This window comes from Schistocerca serialis, chromosome 3 (genome assembly GCF_023864345.2).
Source record: "Schistocerca serialis cubense isolate TAMUIC-IGC-003099 chromosome 3, iqSchSeri2.2, whole genome shotgun sequence".
Lineage (NCBI taxonomy): Eukaryota > Metazoa > Arthropoda > Insecta > Orthoptera > Acrididae > Schistocerca > Schistocerca serialis.
The window spans coordinates 67,134,543-67,153,923 of NC_064640.1; the positions used below are offsets into that span (position 1 = coordinate 67,134,543).

Genomic DNA, 19,381 nt, shown 5'->3' on the forward strand with positions numbered 1-19,381 from the left:
CGTGTATTTCTAAACACTGCGAGGAATATATCAGGTGTGTGCGACGGGAAAATCTACATTCACAGAAATAACACAAGTTGACATACCACATAAAAAATTTTAGGCATAAAATTCACGACTGGAGTGTTGGTCTTCCAGAGAAACTCAAGAAGATCAGAACAAATTGGTCTGACGAGCGGAAAAGAGCCCATTCTGATGGACAAAGTTATAAGAGTGCAAGGAAAAGGTAGGCTCAAATGTGCATAACGATGATTGGTGAAATTACATAATAGAACATTCGAGAGTTTTTTTGATCACACCAATACTGGAGCTTCTACAACGAGATTCTGACCTTAAATTTCAATTCTCTTTGAGCATTACCTTCCACTGAAGAGGTGGCGTCATCAGCATGGGCTAGTGTCTCTAGGACTGCATCATCATGCTGCACGCACATCAGCCTTGGTTATATATTGACATCCAGGCCACTGAGAGCAAGTCTTACCTAGCATTATCGTAACTACTGGATCTGGCGACGAGAGGACAACTACTCAGAATCTACGAGTATACTAGTCTTCCTCTAAGTTACATAGCTTCGCAGACAGACAAGTGAAGGCCGCCTTAGATCGAAGAATGTTCCCGAAGCATCAACCATGATTCCAACTGTGTACTTATCATATAAACAGTAAGAAAGAAACTTAACGAACCTCCTTGCCTTGCAGATGAGAAACTATTTGCGAGAATTGCGCTCCCCGTTTCTTCCAGTACTCCAGCTCGTCTTGAGGGCCACTGGAGTCGTTCTCCCGACGCAGCTGCTGGCTCTCCATCAGAACCTGGAACACGTTCGAGTCTTACTTCAGTAAAACAGCTCAAAGCATATTATCTGAAAGCAGTAATTTATTATTCTGTGGAAACTTCTAGTGAACTGAAAGAACGTGTTCAGGAATAATTGGCCATAAAATTGCAGGGGCAGTTGATCGATTAGTGACAGAGTAGGAGATAATTGCGAAGTTTACTAACTGCTTTACGATCAAAATTACGAAATGAGGCAGAACGAGGCTAGTTAATTGCAGTTATCACGCTAGAGGACTATTTGACACGATTTCGTGACGAGTTTAGACCCACCTTTCTCACTTAATTCCTATAATACTAACCACGAAGAGAGAAAGTCAGGTGGTTACTTACTCACACTAAGTTCTGCAGTGTTTCTCTGCTAACATATAGAGCACGCCCCGTTTGTTGAGCTAACTAATCGAACTTCTTAATTTCGGCAAAAATCCCATAACCTTAACACTGTGAAGTAAGCAGCCCCTTTAAGAAGCAGAAAGAGTATACTCTAGAGCCAAAATGCACAGTGTACTGCTTCTGCAGCTTCTACCAAAGAGCAATTTTTTGCACAATGAGGTGATATTGTGATGAGACTGATAGTGTTGCTTAGGTGCTCGGAGCATGAGACGGGTAGCTGAAAATAAAATCTCGTTCCGTGGCAACACTTTTCTTCATCAGCCACTGAAGAGAAGGTTGCTGCAGTACAGAAAGCACACTGTGCTGAAAATTCTTTCGGACTGACACCTTGACAGGAGCACGTAGGGACTGTAACAGAGTAGCTACGGGTTTCAAGAACGTAAGTTCTTAATGCTACATTTCACTCAATTCTTTCCGGAAGGTAGAAATGCCACTAGAGCGATTCATTTCTTGTAACTAATTTTTAGTGGCTGAATACGTGAATGAAATCTGAAGAACAAAGTAAGTTTTTATTTGGTTCAAAGCGGGTGTCTGATATCTGTTAGTAGAGGTAATGCGTATTCAGTGTGATGCAAAGTGCTCCGCTTACACGTACAAGAGAGCAAGGTAGGCGTGTGTTCTTTTCATTGCGAGAGACAGATCACTAGAATTACAGGGAGCTTTTTATTTCTAGTCAGTTTTCTTATTTCTAACGTAATAAACATTAGTTTAAAAATTCTATATACTATTCAAACAGAGTACAAACATTATATATACCTAATGAGAAAGAGGAGGAAAACGGTAATAAAGCACAAGACGAGACCAAAACCACTGCCTGCATCCTGCAACAATGAGATTGCCATTAATGTGAGAGATTACTTTTATGTAGTAAAGTCTACCAGACATGTCTTCTGACTTCAATGGCAGCGTTGCAGATTAAGAACACAATGGATCGTGCGCAAAATTCAAGATTAGAACCCGCAACAAAGTACTACGGAGGACTGCAATCTTCCTGAAACAAAAGTGTTCTGCGTGCGGATATTATTGCAGTTGTGGCAGGAAGGTGTGACAACTATCTACGCTTGCTCAAAATATTATGTTAGCCTTACGTCACTCCTTCCTACGTAGTTGTTCATCGTAAAGTCTTTTACAAAATACTGCACGAAAGGGGAGTGGGGAGGGTGCCCGTGCATTCCAGCCAGAAACTAGAAGTTCTTGCACTCGTCCACTTCTTCAGTACATGTAATTCTTTAATCTCACATTAAAGTGAAGAAGGTACGTTACTTTTTGGTGTCACACTCCTTGAAAAATAGGCACATGGCACCTCGTACCTCGGGTCGAAAAGAAAAGTACAAAAATGTAAAAATATGTTCATCGCTCTATCTGATTAGCTTTTTTCCAGACGACGAAAACTGGTTTAGTTACGGTTGTCGCACAGGTGCTTAAAGCCATCCGCTGAAGATTGAGAAATAATAGTTCGATCTTTCGCTGTCACGAGGCTATAACGAATTATTCGGATAACATAAAGGCAACAGGTTTCGAAGCTGTTTAAAGTTCTTCCCTACTTCAACTTGTTTTCACAAGCGAAGGGGCGCCTGAGAAGACTTCTTGTTTCTACGGATGGTAAGTTTCGACGGATGCGATACGACTATCGTACAGGTGGAAGAACTGACTACTTAATGCTGCTGAAAAGTTGATAGCTGTATTAACTTTTGTTCATAATATTTTTATAACTGAATAAATTGGGGATACGTTGTATGTTCCTCTTACAAATTATACTTTTCCTCTCATATGCGTAAAGGTAAGAGACAATAAATTCTAGTCATTTTCAGTCGCTTCATCTATTACAGGAAAAGGAACTATAGATATTCTCCAAATCGTAGCTCTTCAGCTGTAAATGGGCTTGTAACTGGAGACCCACAAAAATGTCAGGAGTGCTATATGAAAACAACTCTACAACGAAATTCGTGGGAGCAGCGAATACATTGAAACCAAAATTTTAATGATATATGACAGCAAGCACTCATCGATTACACACACGCGAGCGCCTACAGCGAATAGCTGCAACAGACAGTGCATCGACCAGTGTTCAGATTGCGTCTGAAGACTGATTCTCCTCCCCCCTCCATGGGATGACCTTACAGATGCCACCACTTCGTTCAAGCAAATCGAAATTTCTTTTCTACTGCCCATAAATTTTTATCTGGCGAACCCTTAATCTGTACCTATGGTATATTGAGATCTTAGCAGTCACCTATGGTTATAGAAATAAATATACACTACTGGCAATTAAAATTGCTACACCACGAAGATGACGTGCTACAGACGCGAAATTTAACCGACAGGAAGCAGATGCTGTGATATGCAAATGATTAGCTTTTCAGAGCATTCACACAAAGTTGGTGCCGGTGGCGACACCTACAACGTGCTGACATGAGGAAAGCTTCCAACCGATTTCTCATACACAAACAGCAGTTGACCGGCGTTGCCTGGTGAAACGTTGTTGTGATGCTTCGTGTAAGGACGAGAAATACGTACCATCACGTTTCCGACTTTGATAAAGGTGGGATTGTAGCCTATGATTGCGGTTTATCGTATCGCGACATTGCTACTCGCATTGGTCGAGATCCAATGACTGTTAGCAGAATATGGAATCGGTGGGTTCAGGAGGGTAATACGGAACGCCGTGCTGGATCCCAACGGCCTCGTATCACTGGCAGCGGAGATGACAGGCATCTTATCCGCATGCCTGTAACGGATCGTGCAGCCACGTCTCGATCCCTGAGTCAACAGACGGGGGCGTTTGCAAGACAACAACCATCTGCACGAACAGTTGGGCGGCGTTTGCAGCAACGTGGACTATCAGCTCGGAGACCATGGCTGCTGTTACCCTTGACGCTGCATCACAGACAGGAGCGCCTGCGATGGTGTACTCAACGACGAACCTGGGTGCACGAATGGCGAAACGTCATTTTATCGGATTAATTCAGGTTGTGTTTACAGCATCATGATGGTCGCATCCGTGTTTGGCGACATCGCGGTGAATGCACATTGGAAGCGTGTATTCGTCATCGTCATACTGGCGTATCACAAGGCGTGATGGTATGGGGTGCCATTGGTTACACGTCTCGGTCACCTCTTGTTCGCATTGACGGCACTTTGAACAGTGGACGTTACATTTCAGACGTGTTACGACCCGTGGCTCTACCCTTCATTCGATCCCTGCGAAACAGTACGTTTCAGCAGGATAATGCACGGCCGCATGTTGCAGGTCCTGTACGGGCCTTTCTGGATACAGAAAATGTTCGACTGCTGCCCTGGCCAGCGCATTCTCCAGATCTCTCACCAATTGAAAACGTCTGGTGAATGGTGGCCGAGCAACTGGCTCGTCACAATACGCTAGTCACTACTGTGGATGAACTGTGGTATTGAGTTGAAGCTGCATGGGCAGCTGTACTTGTACACACCATCCAATCTCTGTTTGACTCAATGCCCAGGCGTATCAAGTCCGTTATTAGGGCCAGAGGTGGTTGTTCTGGGTACTGATTTCTCAGGATCTATGCACCTAAACTGCGTGAAAATTTAATCACATGTCAGTTCTAGTGTAATATATTTGTCCAATGAATTCCCGTTTATCATCTGCATTTTTTCTTGGTGTAGCAATTTTAATGGCCATTAATGTATGTTAAACTGATATAGAAAATAACTACAAATTATTTAAGCTGTTAGATAGCCCAGAATATTTTTAATACGGAAGAAATATAGTCTTCGTCTTCTGATGATTAAAGAGCGTCGCATTGTGGCTGCCAAGTCAGAAACAGTGCTGGACACTGGGTGCCAAAACAGTCTCGGAATTTTTACCGACCTACCGTACAAAAATGCTATAATTTTCGATGGTAGATGCACGTTGAGTCAGATTCTGTGACGCAGTAATGAGAGAGTAGTTTGTTCTGAGGTGTATGGCTGAATTCGACAGTTAACTGGACAAAAGCGTAGTGGTCTGTATAGTAGCAGCGATGAGGGTACAGACCTCCTGGACGCGGCGCATCCAGACCTTGACGCGGGCCTCGAGGGCGGCCAGCTGGTCGGCCGTGGCGATCATCTCGCGAGCCTCCTCCAGGCTTCGCACGCTCGCCATCAGGGTCTGCCCGTCCTCGAACAGGTTCGGCTCGTCGCACACTTCCTCGCACACTGCGCACACAGATACACACGGCCATAAGACCTTCACTCAGAGCTCTTTGACACAATGAGCCTTACCTTACTACTGACAATTCATTCTATTGCTGAAGCTTTCGTGGCCACTTATTGGCGTATTGTTTGTACGCTTTTGTCTCGGTATTTTTGGCTGTTGTTTGTTCAATGATTTTTTGACGTTTCTCCAGCACGAGTGACTGGGATTGTCACCTTTCTTTGCTGGTGGCGGACTGGATTCGAGCCCATGATCGCAGATTACACTGAGATGACAAGTCATGGGTTACCTCCTAACATCGTGTCGGAACCCCGTTTGACCAGCGTTGTCCAGCAACTCGACGTGACATGGCTCCGAATTGTCCAGCATATTCTACCTACCAGTCACCAACAATAGTGACCCATAAAAATTTCACATGAGGACCATGAATAGTTAAAATTGGTCTCCAGGTAACCGAAAATAACTATTTCCGATCAATAACCGGTTCAGCTGGACTGGAGGACCCAGTCCGTTTCATGTAAACACAGCTTACATCATTACGGAGCCACGACCAGCTTGCACAGTGCCTTCCTGACGAATTAGATCCATGGCTTCGTGGGGTTCTGCACCACACTCGAACCCTACTACTTACTAACTGAAATCGGGACTCGTATGACCAGGTCACCGTTTTTCAGTCGACTCGTGTCCAACCGATATGGTTACGAGCCAAGGAGAGTCGCTGCAGGCGGGTGCTGCTAGCAAAGACATTTGCGTCAGTCGTCTGCTGGCATAGCCCATTAACGCCACATTTCGTAGCAGTGTCCAACGATTATGTTCGTCGTACATCTTTCAGTGGTTTCTGCGGTTATTTCAAGCGCTGTTAGTTGTCTGTTAGCACTGACAACTCTACGCAGACGCCGCTGCGCTCGGTCGTTAAGTGAAGGCCGTCGGCCTCTGCGTTGTCCGTGGTGAGAGGCAATGCATGAAATTTTTTCTTCTCGGCACACTCTTGATACTGTGGATCTCGGAATATTGAATTCCCTAACGATTACCGACGTGGAATGTTCCATACGTCTAGCTCAAACTACCATTCCTCGTTCAAAGTCTGAATTCCCGCCATGCGACCATAATCACGTCGGAAATCTTTTCACATGAATCCCCTGGGTAAAAATGGCAGCTCCATCAATGCACTGCCCTTCTATACCTCGTGTATGTGATACTTCAGCCATCTGTATATGTGTATATCGTTATCCCGTGACTTTTGTCACCTCAGTGTATATGTACCTCTGGCGGCAACCTCTTGAGGACCTTTCCGCTATGGTTACCCTTCTTACCCCCGTCGGTCGTTCGCTGCAGCACGAGAATTCAGGATCCGTTCTCTTCATGTTCGTAAATTTCTTTGGCTACTATGAAGAACTGGGTGTGATTGCTCTTACGGCCGCAACCTCCACTTCCGTTCATGTTCGATGATCTTGGTACTGATAAATCGTTCGATCATTCCAACAGATTTTTCCACATGTTCACGGTAAGCGGTTTATTTCCAAGTTTTTGAGTTAATGCCTTTCGTCCTTTGACGATCTCAGACACTTTCTGATCTCGTGTACAACCTTTCTGCCTTTTGTCCCCAGGATGATGGACAGAATCGGCAGTATATTGCGCAACCATGGCGTAAAGACTACTTGCAAATGGACGAAGGAGATCAGGGAGTGTCTAGGATCGACTAAGGACAAAGAGGACCCACTCGGTGATATACCGCATACCTTGATCATGTAGAAAAGTCTCTGTAGGAAAGACCGGACGATCCATCAATAGCAGAGACATCGAATAATAACGGTACTGTAGGTTGAGATATCGGCCGCGACGGAGCAGGCGCCGTGTGAGACTGATCACATTAAAATTCGCCAGTACGAGGGTTCTCGGTGTGGAGAAGAGCTACAGTGCCATTTATTTTTCAGGGTAGCCACAAACATTCACAAACATGATAGTAGCATAACTTGTTACAAAAGCGTTATTTGCTTCATAATAAAACTCCAAACTAGTGAAAAACTTTGCATATTAATCACCAAACACACTAACACTAACACTTTCCTATAGGTACCTATTACTAACAATATTCTTAAATGAAAGAGTAGAGTGTGTTTGAGATTTACACATGATGGTTCAAATGGCTCTGAGCACTATGGGACTTAACATCTGTGGTCATCAGTCCCCTAGAACTTAGAACTACTTAAACCTAACTAACCTAAGGACATCACACACATCCATGCCCTTACACATGATGTTATTAAATTATTATAACGTTCAGTTACACGCAAATTCTTGCTATGTTCATGTTCAGTTAGTTTTGACATTGACTAGTAACATAGAAAAAAATTCACAAATTGAAGGGACAACTTTATTGAAAGTTTTTGGAATCCAGAGTCATGTGTTTTCAGTTGCAAGGCTAATGGCGGCAAGTAGTGAAATAGGTTTCAATTTTCACGACAAATAACTGAGCGTACTTGCTGCTAGCCAATGCCCATGGCATAGTCTATTCTCAAACTAGTTTTGTGAGGGTCCATGGGGGATGGGACAAAGGGGGGAAGGGTTGTGGTGCCATCATGTTCTACCCCGCCCTCCGCTAGGTACGCCCTTGATGTTCTGCAGATTATCAATACGAATAAATATTCAGATATATTTCACTTTATTTGTCACTCCAGTAGAGGTACTAAATAGTCACCTTCTGAAAGCTATTGATATTATTTGCAGAAAAAATACGCTACCTGACAAAATAATGAATCACCGAGAAAACATGGTCGGAAGTCACTGTATCTTCGTACACGTACATACCATCGGCGGGTGTACAGGGCGTGCATTAATAAAAGCGACTAACTGTAGGAGCGGATTCTGACTGTAAATGGAGGAACACGTGTCCGGAAATGTATCGCTGACACGGTAGATGACGCTGACGGATGAAAGTTTCTCTGACCACTTGCCGTGACTGTAGCCCACAGATGACGATTATGGTGATTAGTGATACCAGTTCTGCTTCGTCGATAAAGAACACTAATGACAGAAATCTCATAAATGTGATTGTCTGGTGCAAAAACCATCGACAAAACCCTTCCCTGAGAGGGAAATTCGTAGCTGATAATCCTTGCACTCATTGCAGATGATAGAGATAGTAGCGGTTGTCATCAAGGATACACAAATCGTGGTTTGACTTACACTGTGCTGTCTATCCACTTGCCTGGAGTTTGTCCTAGGATTCCCCTCAATATCCTGTAGAATCCTGTCCTCCAGATCTGGAGTACTCACAGACCGTCTCCTCCCTGCACGTTCATCTGTCTGAAAGGACCCATGACCACACAAACGCCCAAACCGGCCTTAGGATGTTGTGTGATGTGGTTTATGTCTGTGAGGGTAACTGTTTTGGTATAGCCTTGCTGCCTCTCGACCATTTCCATCTGCTTCGCCGTACACAAACACCACCTTGACTTGTTCCCAATCTACCGTGGCAACGATGCATTTCCGGACATATGTTCGTAGGACCGTCAGATAGTGAGTGATCACTGAAGGACAGTCTGCGGCTCGTGGTCTTGCGGAAGCGTTCTCGCTTCCCGCGCACGGGGTCCCGGGTTCGATTCCCGGCGGGGTCAGGGATTTTCTCTCCCTCGAGATGACTGGGTGTTGTGTGTCTTTCATCATCATTTCATCCTCATTCACTCGCCGTAATGGCCGTTAAAGAACTTGTGGAGCGGCGGCCGAACCGCCCCGCGAGGGCTCTCCCGGCCACCAATGCCATACGCTCATTATTACTGATGGACACGGAAATGTCTCGTGCACGTGTGTTACTCTTGCCATCATGGAGTGGGAAGCCGTCAGGTCGCGGCTGTTATTGATTCAGGGGACCTCTGACAACACAACGGTACGTCTAGGACATCTTACGTCTTCACGTGTGACGTCTCATGCGACTGTATTGACAAAGTTTTAAAGGGTCTCCATTTGACAGGCTGGTCCAATAACGCAATATCTAGATATTTGGGGCATTCGGATGTGACAGTGACCGGTTATTGGGCTACATGGCAATGTGTGGGCAGGCACAGTCGCCATCAAGGTGGTGGCCGGTCGGATATGACCACCACAAGGGAGTGTGGCACTACAGTGGACCAAGCACTCCTTCCTTCTCACCTGCTCCTGCCGTACAAAAACAAGTAATCGATTCTCTGCAACATTCTGTATCACTCCACACCACTGGTCAGAGCAGGTGGGCTAGGGCATTACCGTCTGATGCGTGTGCTGCCATTAACACCACATCACAAACGGCTGCGTTTTGAATAATCCCTTGACCGGAAAGCATAGACTACCGAAGAATGACGTCGTATTGTGTTCAGTGTTGAAACCCCGTTCTGCACTACCCCACACTACCATCGTCGGCGAGTACCATGATCACAGAGGGAGAGGTCCGGGTCTACAGGTACATCGGTGTTACTCTCGCCAACCATGGAGTGGGAAGCCATCAGCTATGACTTCAGGTCGCGGCTGTTAGTGATTCAGGGGACCTCTGACAACACAACGGTACATCTCGGACATCTTACGTCCTCATGTGTGACGTCTCATGCCACTGTACTGTGGTCTCATTACTCAACAGGACAATGCACGTCCACGCATGGCATATGTCTCCATGAATTGTCTGAGTTTATTGGTGTACTTCTGTGATCAGCAAGCTCGACAGATCTATCCCCGCTAGAATATGTGTCGGACTGCTTGAATGTCAACTGCGTCCTAGCTCCAGTATCCAGAATATCAAGGACCAGTTGCAACAGCTGATGGTCAGCTTGCCACCGGAGAGATTACAAAAGTCTTATGACATCGCACCTACCGGAATCAGTGCATGCATCCAGATCAGAGAGGGTGCAACGTCATACTGATAAGTGGGCTCAGACCGCCACGTTCTTTGTAAATTTGACTCTATATTATTAATATAATCATTGAAATATGGTCACAGGTCATCAGCCGGTGAAGTTTCATTTCTTTTCCTCCTCCATCGTGAGTGCTTCCCTTTTTTTGTCAGGTCAGGCAGTGTATGTCAAGTTTTGATACTCACTTTAATAGTGGAGAGATAATTTATGAAGCAGTCATGAGCATCATTTATTAAATTGTCTAATCATACTAGCTTCAGGTGTTGCTATGAACGGTGGTACCACTCTAACGGTTCACGTATATAAAATAGAAGCTGTGAAGTGGGAAATACGCACCCCTGAGGGCGCTGCAGAAGGAGCGCAGGCCGGGCAGCAGCTGGTTGCGCACCAGCGGACAGGTGCAGTCGTCGTCGTCGACGTCCGGCGCGGGATAGGCGAGCGCCTCCATGAAGACGTGCTCCATTACCCGCTCCACCGACGTCACCAGTCCGACGCGCGCCATGTCCAGCACGCCACAGAACAGGTCCTGCACACACGCCCGTCCGCTTATCTCAATCACTCGAGGGAAACGACCGAAAGGCTGGGTGGAAACTGCTGGTACCAATGTCGGCTTTGGCCCTCGACATAATGGTGATGTGACATCACATAAATAGAACAGAGCAGTGACAGTATTTATTTTGGCTTTATGGTATGTTTTGGAATGGGGGTAGTGATGAAAGACTACTCTGTATTGTAACCGGAGGTCAAGTTCAGAGTGAAAGGCGACAGTTTTGTTGGGATCAGGAGATGTTAATTAACGTAACGAAATGACATTAGCTGTAATTCTTGTTAAAGCACGTAGTTTACGCGTATTAGATTCCGACGTGTGGTTTGTCCCCATTATTTTGGTGGCATCAGGATCAAAGCAGATGGGTGGTATCATGCTTTTCTGTATTTGCCTTTTCTGGCCCCAGCGAAGAAGATCTCTTTTTATTGTGAGTGACTTGGCTTACACAGTCGAAAATTTATGGTTTCCGGCAATATTCGGAAATCTCAAAGAAGAGCTAATACAGGGTGGAGCTTTGATCATGACGAAGCCAAATATCTCACGAAAAAAGCGTCAAACGAAAAAACTACAACGAACGAAACTTGTCTAGCTTGAAGGGGACAACCAGATGGCGCTATGGTTGGCCCACTAGATGGCGCTGCCATAGGTCAAACGGATATCAACTGCGTTTTTTTAAATAGGAACCCCCATTTTTATTACATATTCGTGTAGTACGTAAAGAAATATGAATGTTTTAGTTGGACCACTTTTTTCGCTTTGTGATAGATGGCGCTGTAATAGTCACAAGCGTATAAGTACGTGGTATCACGTAACATTCCACCAGTGCGGACGGTATGTGCTTCGTGATAGATTACCCGTGTTAAAATGGACCGTTTACCAATTGCGGAAAAGGTCGATATCGTGTTGATGTATGGCTATTGTGATCAAAATACCCAACGGACTTGTGCAATGTATGCTGCTCGGTATCCGGTTTCTTTGTAGTTTTTTCGTTTGATCCTAATTTCGTGACATATTTGGCCCGTTCACTATCAATGGACCACCTTGTAGGTAAATAGCTGATCTGAAAAAAACTTTCCATTCTTCCGCCAGCATACTTAATTCAGTAAGCTTAAATATGCAAAACAGTACGCCATAAGCATTAGCCACAGGTTGGTATTCGCTTTGGAATAGGAAGCCACAAGTCAACGTACTTTGTCCAACACGTAAGATGGTAAAAATTAGTTTCTCTCTGTATAATACTGTGGTCTCAATATAAATGGTAAATGAACTCAGTAGTACTCAGACATCCGGAACAGATAACAAATTTTGTGCCAACACCTTGCATGATACAAGAGAAGTTAAGAGCCTTGATGTGCTAAACGCTCCTACTTTTTTTGTTTTTTTTTTATTGAGTTTAGATTCCCCCCAAAGGGGGCGGGCTGGCAGCACCTTAGTACGCCGCTCGTCAGCCTACAGAATTTGTTTTAAAACGATGAAGATAATAAATAATAAAAGCACGCGATAAAATCGGTTACTTAAATGGTAAAATGGCGGAAAATCGTGGAACTTAAAACATAGAAAAAAGGGTTGATGATGCTAATAAAATACATGTGAAGCAGACAGGTTAAAGAATAGACAGACAATTAAAAAAACACGGCGACAGTCTGGTTTCTGTTCGCAAGAGATATAAAATTTACATCCAGCGATTGCATGGTTTCTGTTCGCAACACTTTGGAAAGACGAACAACACTGAACATTCACTTGAACACCGCACTAAAAAAAAAAATTGGCACAAATATGATATGCCACAGCCGAGGGCACATGGGGGGAACCTGGACAGATGACGGGAATGGAAAGAGGGGAAGGAGAGGAAAAAACGAAGTGGGGGGGAGGGGAGGAAAGGAGCCGATGGAGGACGAGGACCCATAAGAGGGGGGCGGGTGCTGGGCAGACGCGACAGGGAGTGGGGAAAGGCAGAGGAGGGGTATACAAAAGGACTCGGGGGGGGGGGGGGAGAGGGGAGGCAGAGAGAGGTTAGGTGGGGATAAAACAGGATGGAAGGGGGGGGGGGGAGCCCAAGGAAAGGACAGAGGAAAGGAGGAGGGGTGAGGATCAGAGTTCATAGGAGGGATAAATGGAGGGACAGAGGGCAACATTCGTAAGAGGGAGCGATCTTAACGTCGTAACTGAACTATATAAACTCAGACCGACAAGCATTTTAGGTGCGATTCTTCGGAACTTACTGCTGTTACTGTCTCAAGGTTTTTGGTTGTACGGTGTTGACCTTAGCCATCCATATGCATTTCCAATGAGAATGGAGAACATACGCTTATGGTCTAATTGTTTTACAGTGTCAGACCTTGTGGAAGCCCTCCTCGGGCAGCTGCTTGCCGGTGTTGAGGCGGAAGACGTAGATGCAGATGCCAGAGAGCGGCACCTGGCCGCCGTCGGTGAGGAAAAGCTTCTTGCGCGGTCCGCCGCTCGACGCGCTCGCCCGCGGCTGCTGCGCCGCCAGCGCCCGCATCGCTGGACCTTTCGCCTGCAAATGAACCGCAAGCTTCGCAGTATTTCATTCCTGCAACGCGCGTGAATGCACGTTCTATTCACTATCATACACGCCAGAGTCGGTTTCCGGTAGCTGGGGGAAGGTGGCTTTGTTCAGCTCGGAGATGATGCGCCGATATTCTCCTAGTCGTCTTAAATGGGTAATGGCCTGGGAATAATAGGCAAGTAGTTTTCCCATGATGGCCAGTGTTTTACAGCACCTGGTAGAAATAAGCTTCTGAATGTTCTGGCAGACCGCATCTCCTAAAGAAGCTATGTTAGTTCAAAAATGGCTCTGAGCACTATGGGACTTAACATCTGTGGTCATCAGTCCCCTAGAACTTAGAACTACTTAAACCTAACTAACCTAACGACATCACACACATCCATGCCCGAGGCAGGATTCGAACCTGCGACCGTAGCAGTCGTGCGGCTCCGGACTGAGCGCCTAGAACCGCGAGACCACCGCGGCCGGCAGCTATGTTAGTGGGAGGAGGAATTGACCAACGAAAGTGCCTACACTATGTTATACATGCTACTTGGCTGAAAGGTCTGAATGCCGCGCGGTATTAGCCGAGCGGTTTAGGGCGCTGCAGTTATGGACTGTGTGGCTGGTTCTGGCGGAGGTTCGAGTCCTCCCTCGGGCATGGGTGTGTGTGTTTGTCTTTAGGATAATTTAGGTTAAGTAGTGTGTAAGCTTAGGGACTGATGACCTTAGCAGTTAAGTCCCATAAGATTTCACACACATTTGAACATTTTTTTAAAGGTCTGAATATTAAACAGTTTTGTGGAACGGTTTGGAAATCGCAAAATCGAGGGATTGGCCGACAACTCTAGTTGGGTATAAAAGTGATGTGATTCCTGGGCCAAAGATGGTGTTTTTTCAGTGTATTTCTGAAGTCGGATGTAACTAATCTTTAGTGATGAATTTCTTGCAATGTAGTATACTGGAACACCCCACATGTCCGTTTCTATGAGCGCGCATGCGAATTTACGCTCGATTTATGTCCGGGTATCTATGTGATATGGCCTTTTAGCGAAAGTGTCCACTCTTCGTCATAAAATCTGACCAGTGGCCGACCTCCGCAGAACCTAAATCCGCTCCGATAGCGACTTGGGGCAAATAAACTGGCCATTTTGATAATTCCTTGAAGTCCGGTAACCTGCACAATCTGGCAACATTGTAGGATGTGGCAGTTCCTGGAGGAAGCCTTGTTTTCTGTTCCAATTGTTATGCTATGTCCACGACCGCCCACTAGCAGTAAATAGCACGTCGTCTAGGCACAATATCTCGACATCGAAACCCCTCGTTGCCAAAGTTTTTAAAGCGCCTTTCGTCTGAATGCTGAAGTCTTTAATATAATGGTAGCACAGCTACAATTTATTTCACACACCGGTATTAGATAATTCCTTCCAGTAACATTTTTGCGAAACATTTCTTGACTGACTGACTGCTTTTGAACGCCGCATGCGCCAGTGCACTCCGAGGCCCAGTTGCTGGCTCAAGGCAGCGGTTGCTGCGTTGTCGAATGGGTCAGATATCGCTCATCGCTTTGGAGAGTATAAAATTCTATACTGTTGTTGCGTGAGACTCCACAAAAAATCTAAGATCTGCATTTCACACTCGATAGCAACGAAGGCAGACGGCCGGCCGAGGTGACCGAGCGGTTCTAGGCGCTACAGTCTGGAACCGCGCGACCGCTACGGTCGCAGTTTCGAATCCTGCCTCGTGCATGGATGTGTGTGATGTCCTTAGGTTGGTTAGGTTTAAGTAGCTCTAAGTTCTAGGGGACTGATGACCTCAGAAGTTAAGTCGCATAGTGCTCTGAACCATTTGAAGGCAGACGACGCTTTTTTGTATGGTGAGTGCTGCATTAAACTAATGTGCAAGACATGAGCATGGCTAAATTTAATTTTATAGTTTGTGATTCAATTTGACTACCTTACTATCTTATTTAGTATTATTCTTTACGCTTTGTATCTCGTTTCTTTCCATTGTAGAAGTGATCCTACTTGCAATTTTTTCGTCAGAAACTCGTATGTTCACGTCAAGCCACGTTTAGCAACTGTGGTGTAATACGTTTTACTGCCGTGGTTTGATTTCTTACAGCAGATGTGTGCTATAAACTGTATGGAATACCTTGTAGTGCATACTCTATAGCAACACAGGCACTCTGCACATTATGAGATCCACGTATGGATTCATGAAGAACTTTACGCTGATCGAGAGCGATATTTAAGTTCTTCAATTAGATTTAACTCAATGAAACTGCCCATTTTTGAAGCTACCCACAGTGGAAGGAAGTTGCTAACGTCGCTGTCAGCAAACGTCTTCAGGCATGCCTAAGCACTGTTTCACAGATTTAGCACAGAGGAATTATATTCAGCCCATAACTATTCCACTCACATACTGGTCCTACGTGAAAAACAAAACTCAAATTCGTAAGGTTGACGGTCGAGTCGAAGTACTTCAGTGACGTTTGTAGAGTGAAGAATATTGGTATTCACAAAGCAGACATCTGTGACCATTAAGACTGCTTACTGAGTCGAACTTGTGAGAAGGCTTATTATCTAAAGGTTCTCTTCAGAGTTTGTTAAGTAATTTCTTGCAGCAATTTGCAGCTGCATTAAGTAAAACGGAAAATAATAACCCCGAGCGCACTTGTCTGTGCCGCCAGTAGAAGTGAGAACTCATACCGCCCTTGCATCACAAGACGGATGGAACAACTTTTTTTAAAAGTAAAACTGTAGCGTTAAGGGTACCTACGAAAAAATGAAAAAAGGACTAACGCTATGGGGGACAGCCACTTGTAGCCCCAGCAAAGAAATAGAGACTGATCTCTCACAGTCATTGCCATCCTAACTACACCTAAACCTCCGTTCCAGCTAAAGAAACTAAGATAAATAAAATTGGTGACCGTTCGAGCGCCACCCCGTAAGGACACGTAGGAATGACGGATAGGAGATCACACTAACCACGAAACAACCCATTTTTTCGTATTATATGAATGTGTTAGCCTGTACACATCGGTGCAACGTACCGTGCAAGATGATCACAGATGTATCATTGAAATGGAGAGACGTGGCACACGCCAACTGGGGAGGGGTGGGGGTTAAGGCAGACGCTGTGGAGATATTCTGCAAAGGTTCCTCAGTAATGATACAACCAGGTGAGCGTACTGTGCATGATCACAACCCATTACCAGACATCGAGGACCGAATGTGAACCGTTGTAAAAGATGTACTTCGAAGCCTGTTCTCGAAACCAGATAAGTGCATGGTGTGTCGCAAGGGGACACTGAAAAACCCAAACGTCCGTCCGTTAACCATTGGCTGCTGTACCTCGATGTTGTTATGAGGGGTACATAGTGTAAGCAAAGGATAAAAGTCCTTCGCACAGGGAGGGCAGGTGACCGAGAAATCATTCCAGACGTAGCAGAGTTCGACAAAATAAGTTACGATATGGTACAGTAACAGGGAGATATGTGCTGTATCGATCGGTGGTTGGGTTAGGGGGGGGGGGGAGCGAGGAGGGGGGAACTGGTGGGAGGATATCCAGGAGACTGCGTCATACAGACAGGGAGAAATCCCGCCAGTGCTGCAGCATAGAATGCACAAAGAGCACAGAGGATCGCGCTCAAAAGTCTGAGGCCACCTTTTAGAAGGGTAGAGCTAAAATGTTGTAATAGACGTTGAAAAGGGGCCCTGCTGACACGAAGTATCCAAGGGGTAATGGCATCGGGAGGATCTGGGCAACATGTACCAGCTTAGGGGCCACATACGTATTGACAAAGAAGCGCGTTACATTTGGTTCAAGTTAACGATGAAATGGTGGCAAACAAGGTGCCATATGGACTGACAAAGCCGGCTGTAAGCCAATGGTGCAGTGCGGTGTGTGGAGCCCATATTGTCGTTCCGTCAGTAACGAAGGGTAGGACTGGGGAGTGGGTCTGGAGCCACGACCTGGAGTCCACGCCTGATATGCATCATCGTCGACTTGTGGATGTTAAGGATGCTATCCGAAATATGTCCAGCCTGCTGGCTCCAGTAGGTGGCGTCTTTGAGTTCCGATCTGCTGCAGCAAGGAAGTCGTAGATTATCTGCATAGGGCCTGCAGTGATAGGTATGATCACACAAGTTGAGACCCTGCAGGTGAGTTGTAAGACTGGCGATGAGGGGCTCCAGTGTAACTGCATACAGTAGAGTGGACATAGGTCATCCCTGACAAACAGAGAGGCAAACTGGAATTGGTCCAACAATTCACCCCTTGACCTGAACCATGGAGACTACACGAAATGGAATCTAAAAAGAGTGGCGGAAACCCCACGCGGCCGAGTGGTTCTAGGGGCTTCAGTCCGAAATCGCGCTGCTGCTACGGTCGCAGGTTAGAATCCTGCCTCGGGCATGGATGTGTGTGATGTCCTTAGGTTAGTTAGGTTCAAGTAGTTCTAAGTCTGGGGGACTGATGGTCTCAGATGTTAAGTCCCATAGTGTTTAGAGCCATTTGAACCTTCACGACCGCGAGAAGGAATGAGAGTCTACCATGCTCAAAGGCATTTGTAAATCAATGGAGACTAGTGCTGCACAGAGCCAGCAGACCGCGTCTATCGCAATGAAGTCCAAAAGCCGTCTGAAGGGTAGCCCCACAACCATGTGCAGTGTGTTCTCGTGAACTCTACTAGGGGACCATCTGGTCCCAGCGACTTGTTCTTCGCCCCCATGTCGATCGCATCCATCATCTCTCCCATGGAGATCGCAGACATCATAAGTGTCGACTCTGCAGTGGTGGGAATTGGTTCAGGAGTGGAGTCAAGGTAGTCAGGAATTGGCGCCGCCATCGGATCGTCATCGTGAAAGTGGCGGTTGTGGTCGGCGAAGGCAGACACCACCGCCGCCTGTGAGTACCATCGGAGATGGTGAGGACAGAGAAGACGAGTCTACGTGGACTATGGAGGCACTTCCAAATGTAGAAGGTCCCATCGTCGTGAACACACCACGACACTGTACAATCTATCGCGATGGAGAGTGGCGAGATAGGTTTTACTATGATGGAGTTTTCTATGGACATTGGGTGATAGAGGGAGCGTGTTGAGCTTGTCAAGGATGGTGTCATCAAATTTGGTGGTGTCCTAATACCCCGCTGCTACTTCCTTGCCACATTGCATGAAGACCTTTGTGATTGTAAGTTTTGTACATTTGAGCCGCCAATGTACTGTGGGACACGCTTTCTGCAGGATGCCCATTTAGTGGCAATACTTTGTCAGCAGTACAGGTCACCAAGTAAGGAAGAGTTAAGCTTCCAGAACCCTCTGCTGCGCCAGACCAGCTGTGGTGGTAGTGTAAGTGTCCAGATAATGGCACAGTAGTACGAAAACGCAAGCAGCCATTTTTATGCCAGCGAGACTTCGTTTCCAAGGTGGATAGAGACATAAAAACCATACGAATCTGCTGTCATAAGGTGCTGCATAATCAGTATAACTGGCTACATCGCCATGAATCTTTTCCCAAACCTCAACGATATGAAATCCCTCAACCAGGGTAAGCAGTGTCAGGAATGGCAAATAACCAGGCGTCTGGTCCTTCACGTGGAGGATGCAGTTGAAATCCCCACCCACAACAAAGAGATCATAGAGCTCGAAAAAAAAGTTGGGGGGGGGGGGGGACACGTTGTCTGCTAAGATCGTGGACTGCTACCGATGATTCGTGGAGCCATACGGGGCATAGTCATTGATTCCACATGTGTCAAAGATGGTTAAAGCCATGCCATAGCCGGATAGGCAGCAACAGTACATATATCTACAAACCTGTGGTGCTTGTTAAATTAACAAATTTATTTATAACACAAGCAACAACAGAAGCAGAACTTACTACCAGCAAGAATGATATACCCTCACGGGAGATAGAAAAAGAGAGCAAGAAAAACAGCTTTCCCATTGTCCTCAAAATTCGATCTGGGAACGAAAAACAATAAGCCAAAAAGAAAAAGATGAGGTCTAAAACCCTTAGATCATATGGCCTTTGTCCTGTTTGATGGATTTTATG

At 45.8% G+C, this 19,381-nt stretch overlaps 1 protein-coding gene across 1 annotated transcript in view; it reads right to left on the reverse strand.

Moving 5' to 3' along the window:
* Nucleotides 1-19,381, reverse strand: part of LOC126471528 (dynein axonemal heavy chain 5) — a 1,073,018-nt gene that overhangs the window by 791,190 nt on the left and 262,447 nt on the right. Inside the window, exons 5-8 of the mRNA XM_050099754.1 lie at nt 13,155-13,295; nt 10,606-10,795; nt 5,231-5,391; nt 684-809 (exon numbers count right to left, since the gene is read on the reverse strand). Coding sequence (XP_049955711.1) covers nt 684-809; nt 5,231-5,391; nt 10,606-10,795; nt 13,155-13,295 — 618 coding nt within the window. The remainder of the gene's footprint in view (nt 1-683; nt 810-5,230; nt 5,392-10,605; nt 10,796-13,154; nt 13,296-19,381) is intronic.